The sequence below is a fragment of the Cucurbita maxima genome, unplaced genomic scaffold (genome assembly GCF_002738345.1).
Source record: "Cucurbita maxima cultivar Rimu unplaced genomic scaffold, Cmax_1.0 Cma_Scf00015, whole genome shotgun sequence".
NCBI lineage: Eukaryota > Viridiplantae > Streptophyta > Magnoliopsida > Cucurbitales > Cucurbitaceae > Cucurbita > Cucurbita maxima.
In genome coordinates this window covers 4,460,871-4,475,077 of record NW_019272031.1, presented here as the reverse complement: position 1 = coordinate 4,475,077, position 14,207 = coordinate 4,460,871, and the positions used below count along the sequence as shown (strand labels likewise).

The window sequence follows — 14,207 nt, the reverse complement described above, 5'->3', positions numbered from 1 at the left end:
AACCCAAGGAAGAACAGCAGCAAATTTTGATTCTAGAAAAAGGATGAATTCACACACAAACTTGGATGAATTCACACACAAATATCCATGAGAGCAGCAGCATAAGTAAGGTGTCATTGAACAAGATAATCACAATCAGATACAGTATAAACAATCTGTATTAGAACAGAGGTACCTTAAATAATGTGTAATGGAAGCACAAAAAACTTATGAAAAAGAACAGAAAACAGTGAAGAAAAAAACATAAAACCTATGATGTACATGCACTCAAACAACCAAGATGAAAGGATAATCAGATAAGACCATACTGGCCTCAGCAGCCCCACTTGAAGATGGTCCCAGTCACTGAAAAGCCAATGCTTACCTTCTCCAGTCTGCTTGGATTACCTTTCCTGCAATAAATTTCAAAAGATATGGTGTTTCAGCAGGATGCAAAGACAAATAAACTCGGATTCTAAACGATATTCAAATGGATGCCGTGGATTAGTAAAAAGAATATAATCGTATTCCTATTGGAACGGGATTCCGCATCGATATCAATGCTAAAGCTGTCATATGTAGCTTCTAAGATGATGAGTATTTTACCATTTCCATCTCTGGATCCCATGTGTGCCTTGTCATTTTTGTTTCCGCCTTTACCGCCTGCTTGAACAAGTCTTTGTGTTCGTGGAGACGGTGAGCTGAGTTTAGCATTGGTGGATGACGGTAAAGAATGTCGTCGATTGTTGTTATTTCTTTCACTCTCCTGTTCGAATCTTGGAGATCCTTGTGCTCTTAGTTTTGCCTTTGCAGATTCAGTTGCTACCATGTAGCTAGGTATGGTTGGACTGTGTTGCAACCCGTTCTCCACTCGTTCTTGCTTGGCTGGAGTAGAGCCTTTCCTACCAGATTTCGGGTTCTCGTTGTTAGCGGTATCTTCCTTATGGTTTGATTCCCCATTTGTTAATAGTTGGTTGATGGCATCTTTAGGGTAGCTCTCTGTCAAAGGCTTAGTCTCCACACCAGCCTCATTACCAGCAATGCTCTTATCTTTATCATTGCCCTCAATCAAAGGCTGTGATTCTACAACTGGATCACCATTAGTTACATTAAGTACCTCTTTTATCGGTATCGGCTCAGGAGTTGTTTCCAAATCAGGCTGGACGGGTATTGTTGAGATAGCCTCTTTTTTCATTTTCTCAGAAGAATTATTAGTACCTCTGGCCAAAATGTCACGGCCTAGACCATTAGAAACCTTGTCCGAACTTTCCTTGGGCTTCTCCGCATCTGCTTCAATCGGGGTAGGATTCTCGAGAACGGGGTTATGGACCTTTCTTAGACTGCGCTTGACCTTTTCAAGCTCCATCTGAGGATTCTCCTGAGCCTGCTCTGCAGCTGAGTGACTTGAAGCTTTCCTAAATGTACGTTTAGGTTTCTCGACTTCTGCAGATGATTGGACAGTACTGTCATTGTTTACAGTGGGAACTCTCCTCGTGCGTTTTGACCTCACGGTATGTCCCTCTCCCGTTTGACCAGTTCTCAGCCTTCTTTGAGATTTAAACTCTGCAGCCTTTTTTACTGGGGGAATCGGTTTCCAGAATCGAGAATTTGACCAGCGCTCTAACCATTTCAAGGCTGAATTTTCATCTTCATTATCAAAATAGATTTGCAGAGGTTTGGCTGTTGTAGATGAAGCAAGCTACAAGAACGAATATATGAATGACAAAATTCATTGCTACTCGATGCAGATTTAACAGATGAACATTAGTAGAACCATGTCCGGAGAATGACGTGATGATAAACTTAAACTTACCTTAATGGTGAAAGCATTTGCTGAAAGCTTCGACATACGTGTCGAGAGACTTACTCCAGCAGGAGCCACTAATAGTTGTTCCTGATGTTGAAAAGATATTTAAACAAAATATAATCCCATAGAACGTAAACAAATGTATGTAGATAACAATAGCAGTGTAATTTTCTGCAGTACCTGTAGCTGCACTAATCTATATTTGTTTTGCACTTCGAGACCGACATCAGAAAGCCTCACTCTCCTTCCCCGAGCAATAGCCTGAAACTTAACAATTCCAAGCATACAACATAGAGTAGCAACAGCTTGTCTCCTCACTAAGTGACCACGAATAAGCGCCTGCAACCTAATAATACCTTTGAGGGCCCGGAATGCTCGGCGAGCCTTCAATCAAAATTTGTGTCAGTAAAATATCTCAAGACAACACAGCATATTACGCAAGACAACGTGCAAGTATTATTTCATCAAGTCCAATAATCAAAATTTTGAAGACGACGGGTGTCCAGCGTCAAAAGATAATTAGTAGTGAAAAGTGAATAGGCCGGCCAAAAACAGCATATACTTTAACCACATTACGACGAGTACTATACTTACCAAATAACCCCTAAACGCAGCCTGAGCCTTAGTTGCAGCCTCCTCTTTACGGATTCTCTCAGAATCAGATGGTGTATCTTGGCACGTAGAACCTTGAATTTCTGCATCTTGATTTCCTGTAATTGATATCGATCTTTCACACGATGCATTAGCTGCCTCATTGTGGGTAATTTTTGACACCACTTCGTTCGTCTCAATGGTATTTAGGGTTGGTTCTGAAGCTGCAGTATGCGTAATAACAGAAGTAGCCTCTGAGGCCTTGACAGAAACCAATACTTCCTTCTCATTTCCATTTTTCTACATAGTATCAAAAGAGAGACGTATTAAACAATTGGTATTACAGTTCAATCCAGTTTCCCACCGACAACATCAATATTGACAGTATGGAGGTTCAAGCTGCAGCCATGAAACCGAACGCCATCGCTTCAAGTCAGCATGTGGGCAAACAAACATGACTTAACTTCTATTGTTCCAATGATCGTGAACGTCTGTGGCTCGTATTAGATATTTGCATAATGATTTAGAAGTTCAAAATATTTTACAACTGAGAGATGTATGATGACAACAAATATAATTGGAAGTCAAATTAGAACAAGCGCACTGCAGAGATAAATGAAAATACATCGGCATTGGATAACAGAAAAAAAGACGAACCAGATGAATCTATAGCTCGAGTGAATTATACGGAACCTTAAAATGAAAATTGGCAGCTAGATAAGACGCCTATGTTACACTCGGAAACATTCATAACAATAGCGAAGCCTCCATTACCTCTCTGTTCTTAGAAAGATTAGATTTGGAAGACTTCTTCCCAAACAAGATAGTTTTAATCCATTTCCCCGGCGACTTCCCCATTGCTGAAACGGTCAAGCTCTGCAAACATAAAATCTTACTGAACAATATAGCAATATCGAATTCTCGACAGTAAATACGAAACATCAAACACTTCAGATCGCTTATTCAAATAAGAAAAACTTCAATAACACACTCGAACTTCACAACATCACCACACTAAACATAATTTGGTAGATAAACTAACATTTTCCCTTCCGTGAGCTACAAAATCAAAAACAGCACAAGTTCTTCGACTCTCTCACACTCATAGTCAGTGCTCTCATTCACTTCACCGACCCAGAAAGAAACACCACAAGCAGCAGATCAAATCATCCAAATCCAAACTCTCAGAGGGTCCAAATGCTCAAAGACCAATCACAGAACAACATGAGTTGAAGAAAAAAAAAAGCAAAGCTCCACAAATCACAATCAGAAATGAGCATATCAAACAAACCCCAATTCATATAGATCACGACCAACGATGAACAACAACCCCAAAAGCAACATATTAAGAAACCCCATGAAGAAAACAAACTAAGCCCATGAATTAAAGAAACCCCACCGACAAAATCACCACAACACACCGAAATAAACACAACCCAAAAGACAAAACGAAGTTCAAGAACACCCACATCATCAGATCTGAAACTTACCCACCTCAATCAATGTGCCCACTTCAAAACCCCTAATCTACCATTCCTGAACAGAAAACAAAGCCTCAGAGAAACAACATGAACTTACCCTGCAAACCAAGCAGCTGGAAATACAGAGAGAGATCTACACAGTAGCCAAGAAAGTAAAAAAGGAAAAACAAAACAAAAGAACAGAGCAAGAAATGAAGGAAGCGCGAGAGAATGAAAGAACAGAGCTTACAAACTGCGAAAAAAATGTGAAATTCAAAGCTCCATCGATTTTAATTTTTCATTTTGTTTTTCCCCTTTTTCTTGAGCAAGTATGGATGGATTAGCTTCTTTACTCTGCTCTGCCAATTTGCGAATTCAAAATAAATAAATAAATAAATAAAAGAATAAATTTACCTCTCTGGAAAATCCACTGAAAAAAGAAAAATAATAAATCCACTAAAGTGCGGTGAAGTCCAGAATAATCCGCTGAAGGGTTTCTTCCACACCGTTAGATTAGAATACTTTGGGAGTTGTTTCAATCGGACGGTGGAGGTAAATGGAAGAACAGTTGGATTAATTAAAGAAGGGGGGTTGTGAGCGGCCCCCATGGGCAGTTACTTCGGAACCAAGTGTTTGTTTGAGGGGCTTCTTTATTCGGAAGCATGGGTGGAATTACGGTTTTAGCCTTGGTAGCGTTAGTTTGAAGCTGACGCGCGGGAGAAACGCTTGGAATTAGGAGAGTAGGTGAGAGTCACAGACACGACGCGCGGGAGAATGGCGAGAGGATGTCGTGTTGTGCACGTGGAAGTTGGAATGGCTTGCATGCGGGTCACCCTGGAAGGAACTCGCACGGTCACTCGAGCAATGCTCAATTTTCCCTTTTTTTCATGAGTTTTAATTATTTTAAATTAATTTGTAATTAGAGTGGGGATCACATTCATCTAGAAAAAGTACCTCTTTTTTTATTATATAAATATTATTTAATATTCTTTTTAGATTAAATATATTTTGATTTAATTTTAATGCCATAAATTTGTTTAAAAAATATATTTATTCTTTCAAAATTACAATATTACCCTTCCCATTGAAATACAAAAATTATTTATAATTTTTTTGTTTTAAACCGCTGGTGTGAAAGAATATGTACTTATAAATAATTAAGAGTGACGATATTTTTCTTGTGTGGGGTAAATATAAAGTATTTATTTGAAGAGTTGTTGATGATGATGCACATTCGTCGGTCGTTTAACTAAATAATGTTGTGCGTTCGTTGAGTGAATATTGACCTAACAGTTTTAAATTTTGGATGAATTAGGTTGGTGACCCGAAAAACTCTAGATTTCACACCCTAATTCAACTCGTTATCCTATTTTCGGGATTGGGTTGTTGAGTTGTTATTTTTTTATTTATTATTGTTTAAAACAATTCTAGTGGTTCGGAATCCATGTTACATTAATAACTAAAATTTCATCAAAGTTCAAATATTCTTAATCTTTGAAAAAAAATAGTGGACTCGGTTAGATTGTAATCTTATTTTTGGCTTACACTCACTAATCATATGCAACTGACTTCACGTGACATATGACTGGGCAGGACAACTTTTTTTAATCATATGCATATGCAACTGACTTCACGTGACATAATCTTATTTTTGGCTTACACTCACTAATCATATGCAACTGACTTCACGTGACATATGACTGGGCAGGACAACTTTTTTTAAGGCCAAAATGTGACCCTCGCTCTTCTATGGGGTGGGTTTGGTTCAGTCTACGCCAACTTTCATTTAGTTAATAAGTCTATGGGTATCGAAGTTCCACAAGTTGTACTTTCTAATACTGTTTTTGAACCCGTTGATTGAATTCTTTATATTATGCAACTGAAATAGGTTCTTACAAACGGAAAGAATGGTTTGAAATTGCATTTGTGAAATTTAACCAAATCTCAAGGGCAAAATTGGAAATGTCAACATTTTTAATAAATTTAACCATAAAAACTAAAAATGTCAATAAACTAAATTTAAACTCTAATTTTACCATTCATTTAGTTTGGGAAAATAAAAAATAAATTAAATAAATAAAACGTGGATCGTCAGTTTGTGTGGGCCGCTATCTTATCGTCCACTGCTTTTGGGCCAACATCCACAAGGCCCACTGTACGGGCCCATAGTTTAAGCGCGTGTAACTCACGTGCTTTATTTATTTAAGAAAACATCAATTTAAAAACATTTATAATTGGAAAAAAAAGACAGAGAAATTTAAGTTGAGCTGTCGAAATGCAACGCCGACACTTGGAAAAACGACAAACAAGTAAATTTTTATTTTATGAATTAAATAAATAAGAAAATTAAAAGTTTTGTTGAAATACAATTGTCCTAAGTCTAAACTATATGGTAAATTCATATATATTATTTATATGAGACAAGACAGCCAAACCTCTTGGAGATCCGGACAATCCAAAACATTACTTTTGTGTTATTTTTTTCTAAATTTAAGTTAAATTAATAAAAATATTCATAAATTTTGTACTTTGTCTTAAAAATAGTATTACGGTTGGTTTTATATGAGAAGTGTAAGATCTCATATGGGTTTTTTTATAGAGGAGAATAAAACCTTCGTTATATTATAAAGATGTAGAAACCTCTCCCTAATAGACACGTTTTAAAATCGTGAGGCTGACAATAATACGTAACGAGTCAAAGCGGATAATATATGTTTGTGGTGGGTTTGGGCTATTACAAATGGTATCAAAGCCAGACACTGGGTGGTGTGTCAGTAAGGACGTTGGCCCTCAAGGGAATGGATTATGAGATCCCATATCAGGGAACGAAACATTCCTTAAAAATGTGTGAAAATCTCTCCCTAACAGACTCATTTTAAAACGGTGAGAACGACGACGATACGTAACGATAAGAGATCTCACAATCCACCTCCTTTGGGCCTAGTGTCCTCGCTGACACACCGCCTCGTGTCTAACAAACTCGAAATAGACATTTTTTAGACATAACCCAATTATTCCGATTGTAAATTCTTTCAGCACAAATAAGCCATATTCAATAATGAACCCGACCCAACCGAAGTATAAAAATTTACCTTGTTAAAATTTATTATTAAAAGTCGGGTGAAAAAATAATAAAATGAATATATCATTCAATTTTACCTTAAATAAAATGACATAAACTAAATTTAAAATAGAGAATAAATGAAGTCGACTTTAATTGAGTTTACAAGCAAGAACAACCTGAGCTCCACAAAATCATTGGTGAATCCGACAAATTCATTTCCGAGATCAATTATGAAATTATTTTAATTTAATGGTGGTGGCTAAAAAATGTACTAAAATCAAATTCATATATTATAATTTATAAATATTTAATATTTAAATTTGATGAGATTTTAATTATTATTAAAACGTAAAATATTTTGAAATAGTTAAAAAATATAGGAAATTACTTTGGGTTTAGAAAATATAATTGATTTATTTTTTCATCCCTATATTTTATGTTAATAATTCAATAGAGCGCTTAGCTTCTTCATCTTCTTCGGTTGAGTCAAGAACCATAAAGAACGGAGATTCTAAAACCCTAATTTTGTTTCAGAATGGATCAACATCTTCACTATCAGCAACAATGGAATTATAGGCCAATTCAAGGTACTGTATGCCCAATTTGCGCAATGCCTCACTTTCCCTTTTGTCCTCCCCATCCATCCTTCAACCAAAACCCTAGATATCCCTTAGGACCCGATCCCCCTTTTCAAAGACCTGGTTTCGACCCTCATCGTTCACCCATGGGGATGCCGCGCCCGTCTATGGGGAATCTCGACGATGGTTTTGCAGATCAGAGACCGTGGATTAGAAATTCTGCCAATTCATATGGGCATCTGCCGTTTCAGCCTCACAGAGAAGAAAGCTTTTTGCCGCCACCGTATGATTATGGCGGAAATGAGTTTGTTAACGATGCTGAGAGAAGCTACAAGAGGCCGAGGGTTGATGATGTAGGCTTGGATGGTGGTGTTCATGAGCTTAATCAGAATCAGAAGAGCGGCAGGAGTTCATTTGAGGATGAACGTAGGTTGAAGTTGATTCGGGATCATGGGGTTGTATCGAGTGGACCGCCTTACGAGAATTCAGTGGGATCTGGAGATCCGGAAGAGGTCGGCACCACGAGGAACTTGGAAATCAATCACTTCCAGGATTCGGGTAATGGCGATAATGATGGAAGAAATCAAAATTTTCACGATGAAGGTAATTTGGCTCCTGCAAAACAATTCCAGAATGGTAGGGAAGGTTATTGGTCCGATTTAAAGCATGCTCCGGTGGCGCCTGGTAACAGAATTGACCCATGGCGGCCTTCCCAAAACGAAGAATTGTCCCATTCTCGATATGATCAGGGTGGAAGCCATTGGCATGCTCAGCATATGCCACGCCCTGTTCCTCCTGAAGCCTCCGAAGATAGCTATCTTTCTCATAGAAATGAATTGCATTATTCGGACAACCCACAAGCGTTTTCCTGGATGGATGATAGAAATAACAGCAAAATGAACATTCTTGATCGTGATTATCGGCCACCCCCTCGCTCTGAGATGAACCCCACTCATATGAGACCGTTTTCATCTCACGGAAATGCTCATCACGGTACTCGAAGTTTTAATTATAGCGCTGGATACGCTCCTCGACATTCTGGGGGTGTAAGGTTTTTCGAAAATGGAAGCTCAATTGAAGATTCTCGCTTCTTTGATGAGCAACCCCCTCTTCCTACTTCTCCACCGCCGCCTATGCCTTGGGAAGCAAAACCTTCATCCCTGTTTCCTGTTCCTGTTAGTGTCTCTCCAATAACATCCTCAGCATATTCTTCAGTTCCTGAACACCGCTCCTTTCACCACCTTAAACCAATGTTTCATGTTTCATCTAGTCCTATGACAGAGGTTCAAAGAATTTGATATGTGTTTTTATCATCGATTAAATTTTTGGTACATTTGTTACTTTTAGGGAGATGGCGAAACTCTTTGTTCAATTTGTTTATCTGTAGGATTCTCTGGCAGTGCACCCGTATTCTAAGAAGTTTGCTGCAGACGGTAAACCTTATGGACTAAATCTTCCTTCGCCGAAACCTAAAATTATTGATGCTTCGCATTTATTCAAGCGACCTCATCGGTCTACTCGTCCCGATCATATTGTGGTTATCCTCCGAGGGCTTCCAGGTATCATTTTCTCGTTTGCACCTGATTATATAGAATTGAACAGAAAGCCAGGCATCTTACCTAAGTTATGAAGAATAGAAAAATGGTCGTTGTATTTTCTTACACTTGTTGCTTCATGTTATCATTTGCTTCTGTTGCTTGCATACCCAAAACATTCATTCAAACTATTTTCTTGGGAGGAACTTGATTGTGACGAGATGACTTATCTAAATTGAATTGTGCACTTCATGAGTCATTATATCTTTTGCTGATAATGATAAGAAAAGGTCTCTATGAACGTGAACGTGAGAACAGAAAATGGACCCTAAGAATTGCTATTGTTTTCAGGCAGTGGAAAAAGCTATTTGGCAAAGATGTTGCGTGATGTTGAAATTGATAATGGTGGTGATGCTCCTCGTATACATTCTATGGATGATTACTTCATGACAGAAGTGGAAAAGGTAGGCTTCATTATCATCCTCCTTTAGTCTGTTACGGTGGTTATTATAAGGTTTGGTTTTAGACTTTCGGTTCTTTTAATTGATTTATATTATTATTTAACTTCACATGCACTATATTCTTTTTCTGACAGGTTGAGGAAGGTGATACCAATTCATCAAATTCAGTTAAAGGCAAGAAGCCAATTGTGAAGAAGGTCATGGAATATTGTTACGAACCCGAAATGGAGGAGGTATATAAACATGCAACAGATCATATAGGGTGTGTCATTTTATACAAATGGTCTTGTATGTTGTCTACCAATATTTGCCTTTTTTTCCTAAGAAAAAAAAAATAGTATCTTATGGGGCATATTAAATGTATGATTTTTTATATTCATGAATAAAATGATGTTCAAGAGCTGCATAGCATTTTTTTGGATTTTTTCACATCTTTCTAAGACAGTATCTGGTAATGGTATATTTTTGTTAGGCTTATCGGTCGAGCATGTTGAAAGCATTCAGGAAGACCCTCGAGGAGGGGGTATTCACCTTTGTAATTGGTATGAACTCTGTTTCCACGAGAATCTCAGAATAGTTGTATAAAGTCCTAAATTTTCCCCGACATTCTAACTTCCTTTCAGAACTATTTTTAAGTAAATTTTCAATGTTGAGGTTTTTCAAAGTGAAGCCTGTGGCCCTATGTTGTGAATTTTGTACTTAATGTGCTGACTTGATTTCTTTTATGAATTTCTGTTTCAAAATTGTTGGTGCATATAGTTTAGTATTCACCTTATCATTTCCCATGCCTTTGGTAGCATAAAGAGGTGGCATGGTTAGTAATAGTCTATAACTTAGGCATCTAAAAAGGTTAAAAAATGTCAACAACTCTCCCAGTCTCGATGGCTTGTTAAGACATGCTAGTTAAGTGATCTAAGTTTGATTTAGATTAAGCGGTGATGCAGTGCCAATGCCACTGCATTCCTTTGCACTAACTATAATGCAGTTTGTTCGGCAATTGATCCTTTTGTTGGTGGTATGTGTGCCTCGTCTTAGTGGATGACCGCAATCTGCGGGTAGCTGATTTTGCTCAGTTTTGGGCAATTGCAAAGGTATATTCTCAATTCTTTCTTTCTTACAACCCTAGCCGTCGTGTACTGAAGTGGTGACTTAAATGTGGGTGGCAACATCATTTATTTAAGTTTGAGTTTTCCAATGGGTTTGTTCATGGTGACTTTAGTATGTAGTTTGGAATAGGTAGTGATCAGGTTGACAGCATAAAAAGGCAGATCATTTCTTCAGAACTGATGTTGATGTAGGCTGTACATTATTTCATCCACATTTGAGTCTTGGTCATGCCGTTGAGACAACTTGAAGTTGTTGGATTATTTTTGCTGCACATGAATTGACGCACCAGCCAATTCCTATGTGGATTTTTCTTTGGATTCTCAGCCCTAGGGCTTATGACCTTCATTTGAATTTTTGATGTCCATATGGTTAACAACAGTTTATGTGCTTATGTTGTTTCCTTTTGTCAGTGTTATTATGGATGTTCGCAGTTGATTTCATGCATCTTATTGGTTTACTTTGTCATTTTGTAATCATTCTCCATTTTTAACTGGATCCATTGAGGGAGCTTTTATGAAAATCCCATGGTTCATTTTCCAAAAAAGTTGTGATTTTATATTTTATTTTTCTTTGTGTTTTTACATAATTATTTCAACATACTTGGGATGCTTGTTGTTCTTGGCCTGCAGTGTTAATGGTACTTTCATGCTTCCTGTTGATAAACACAAATCTTGTCAATTGGTGTAATACTCAATGCCACAGCATTGCCTTTTTATTCACTAGCAAGTCTTTAATTTTGGGTTTGTTTTGGTAGTTTTCATATAGCGTCATGCTAGTCTGTTCATAAAAGTCGCAGGAGATCAAAGGAAGATCATAAAAACCTTTCTCTACGCTACTTTGCTGCTTCATACAAGGAGATTTGGCTATTTTCTGATAATATTTTGTGAATTATGCTTCTTTTTATTTATTCCAAGGAAAATCAACTACCACAATTATGATGATCTCATAACTAATTATCTGAGGTTCAATGAATATAGTTTTTATATAGCAGATGTGTTACTTTTTACATAACCCATCATGAAAACTTGTTTAACAGTCGAGAGAAGTAATCTGAGGCTTTGCTGTCTACTATTTTATTTTCTTATATTTCTTTCTTTCTCTTGCTAGAGTTCGGGCTATGAAGTTTACATTTTGGAAGCTACGTATAGGGACCCGACAGTAAGTCTTTTTCTCCTATCTGTTGTTTTTTTTACTGGTGTTCGTCACTGAGTTTCCCCCTTCTATCCCCCTGGATTGAAGCTTGGTTCAGTGGAGAGAGAGAGCGTACGAAATAGTATTAGCGAACCATGGTCCGACAGAAGTGTGCTGATGTACAAAAACTATTACAATTAGTATAACAGCCTTTTTTAGATACATACAATGATTTTACCAAAATTCTATATCCTTTCCATTTTCTGTTCTGCATTATATGCAGTTAACTCTCTAATGGGTACCTCTGTTATTTAATAATCGATAAAACTCAATGTCGAAATGATTTAATTGTCAGTCCCCCATCCTGGTAAATTAAAATTATATTTTTGCCACTGCCTTTAGAATTGAGGCCTTATCAATTGAAAACCATCGAAAATATTCCTTATGATTTTTTCTTCTATGGGGAATGTAGGGCTGTGCAGCGAGGAATGTGCATGGATTTAATCTCGATGATATACAAAAGATGGCAAGACAATGGGAAGAAGCTCCGGCTTTGTACTTACAATTGGACATCAAGGTTCGTTGAAATCAAGCATGAGGTTTTGTTCATCTTTTTTAAAGTTGTTTTTTCATTCAATAATATTTCGAGATAGTTTGAGTGATGAGGTTGCCAAGATTATGTCGAATTGTGATCGACGTATTTAGTGCACCAACTAATTTTTGGCATGAATAATTTGTAAGAAAACAGGAAAACTTCCAAATTTCATTCTGATGAGAATACATAAACTTTGGGAAAGGAAAGAAATTGCCAATTTGATTCTTTGATAGATAGAGGTGATAAAAGACAACTTTTTACCTGTAATGAACGTTTTTCTTTCAATTGTGATGACTTGCAGTCCTTGTGTCATGGGGATGACCTTAAAGAAAGTGGAATTAAGGAGGTAATGTTTTGTTTTGTTTGTTTGAGCAATGAAATTTTGAACTAATCTTATATATTATCTTGTATGATTTATCCATGTCATGTATGTCTGCCAGGTGGACATGGATATGGAGGATGAAGATGATGATACTCCATCTAGTTTTCAAGAAACAAAGTCGATAAAGACAGCATTACATCCACAAAGAGACGATGCTTCTGAAGGTATAGTCAGCATGAATGAAAAAAAATTCATATATGCATTTATCAGGAGTTGATATATTATGTTATTTTGAATCCTTTTCAATTAGTGGTAGGCTAACAACACACCAGTACAGGTCTGACTCACAAGTAGCGTAGCCTGATTCATTTTTTGGTTTCTCACATCACATTTTACTGCAGATGACGGGAAGAGATGGGACGAAGAATCGGACCATCGGAGAGAGGAAGTAAAAGAGTTGGGTAGGAGTAAATGGTCAAATGATTTAGATGATGATGATACTGAAAGAACAGATGGCGCGAATGGTCATGCAAATGCTCTTTCTGGCTTGATTCAAGCATATGCCAAGGAAGGAAAGTCCGTGCGCTGGATCGACCAGGTTTGTGTTGAGTTTCATCTTATTCCCCAATACTGTCGATAGAATGGTCTCTCGATTTCATTTTCTCTGTGCTGTTTGGTATCTTTGCCTAAACAAATCTGGTTCGATCTGGAAAATTCTTGAACGTAGAGCATGTATTTGTCAATGTCATATTTCCTTTCCATAATGTTCAGCAACTTCCTGTTTGTATGTTAATTAATGTCTTCATGTACATAAGTTTTTGGCTATTCTTTTAATCGAAACGCTCTTTTTCCAGGCTGGTTATACCGGATTCTCGATTGGTGCTGCGAAAAAGGCAAACAGATTATCTTTAGTTATTGGTCCTGGTGCTGGATATAATCTGGTTAGTCATTTACTTAGTATGAGCTATGTTGTAAAATTGTTCTTATTCTCATTTGGTACAAAATTGCAGAAGTCCAACCCATTGCCAGAAGAATACCAATACCGTGGCTCAAACCAAAACAGCAATGAGTCGAAGAAACACAGCAGATTCGAGGAGCGATTGCGTGCTGAAAGCGAGTCATTTAAAGTCGTTTTCGATAAAAGGCGACAAAGGATAGGAGGACTAGATTGGGAAGAGGAGTAGGGATTGTTAGAAGAAGCATACAATTTGCATAATGAGATATATTCATTTTTTGACATCCTCTTGTCACCTTGAAACCCGGTGGGTGGGTGGCTCAGTGTGTAGGGGTCTGAAAGGCAACGTTTTTCTTCTCCTGACGACCATTTTGGTGGTCAGATTTGTGTAATGAATAACAAAGTAATTTCCTAAGTTTAGTATTTTCGATCTTACTGCCTCGTCTGTACAGTTTATTTGTTTGTTAATATGAAATTGATATTCAGAAGAATTGAACTCAAGCTATACTCGAACAACGAACCATTTCTTTAAATTGGCTAATCGAGATTGAAGGATCGACTCATTAACTTTTTAAATAATAATTAGGTTGTGCTCAAATTGACTTCTCATCTTGTCTCATCG

General features: G+C 37.3%; 2 protein-coding genes across 7 annotated transcripts; one reads left to right on the top strand and one right to left on the bottom strand.

Annotated features, from left to right (window-relative positions):
- Positions 1-84: 84 nt before the first annotated feature.
- Positions 85-4,208, bottom strand: LOC111490261 (protein IQ-DOMAIN 31-like). Of its 6 annotated transcripts, none has more exons than XM_023138821.1 (8): positions 4,088-4,207; positions 3,872-3,913; positions 3,152-3,253; positions 2,381-2,677; positions 1,967-2,170; positions 1,793-1,873; positions 586-1,678; positions 85-392 (listed from the first exon to the last, which is right to left on the bottom strand). In XM_023138821.1, exons 3-8 carry the CDS (start codon positions 3,233-3,235, stop codon positions 361-363), a joined length of 1,791 nt encoding a protein of 596 aa, XP_022994589.1. In that variant the 5' UTR covers positions 3,236-3,253; positions 3,872-3,913; positions 4,088-4,207; the 3' UTR covers positions 85-360. The 6 variants fall into 6 exon arrangements, with proteins under 6 accessions (XP_022994589.1, XP_022994594.1, XP_022994590.1 ...); XM_023138826.1 differs by having other exon boundaries at positions 1,793-1,867; XM_023138822.1 differs by having other exon boundaries at positions 3,868-3,913; positions 4,088-4,205.
- A 3,155-nt stretch (positions 4,209-7,363) lies between these two features.
- Positions 7,364-14,073, top strand: LOC111490251. The gene is made up of 13 exons (XM_023138804.1): positions 7,364-8,762; positions 8,867-9,038; positions 9,366-9,478; positions 9,610-9,708; positions 9,948-10,017; positions 10,511-10,566; positions 11,690-11,740; positions 12,186-12,290; positions 12,610-12,654; positions 12,749-12,854; positions 13,032-13,228; positions 13,485-13,571; positions 13,641-14,073. The coding sequence occupies exons 1-13, from the start codon at positions 7,437-7,439 to the stop codon at positions 13,812-13,814; spliced, it is 2,601 nt and encodes an 866-aa protein (XP_022994572.1). The 5' UTR covers positions 7,364-7,436; the 3' UTR covers positions 13,815-14,073.
- The last annotated feature ends 134 nt before the right edge of the window (positions 14,074-14,207 follow it).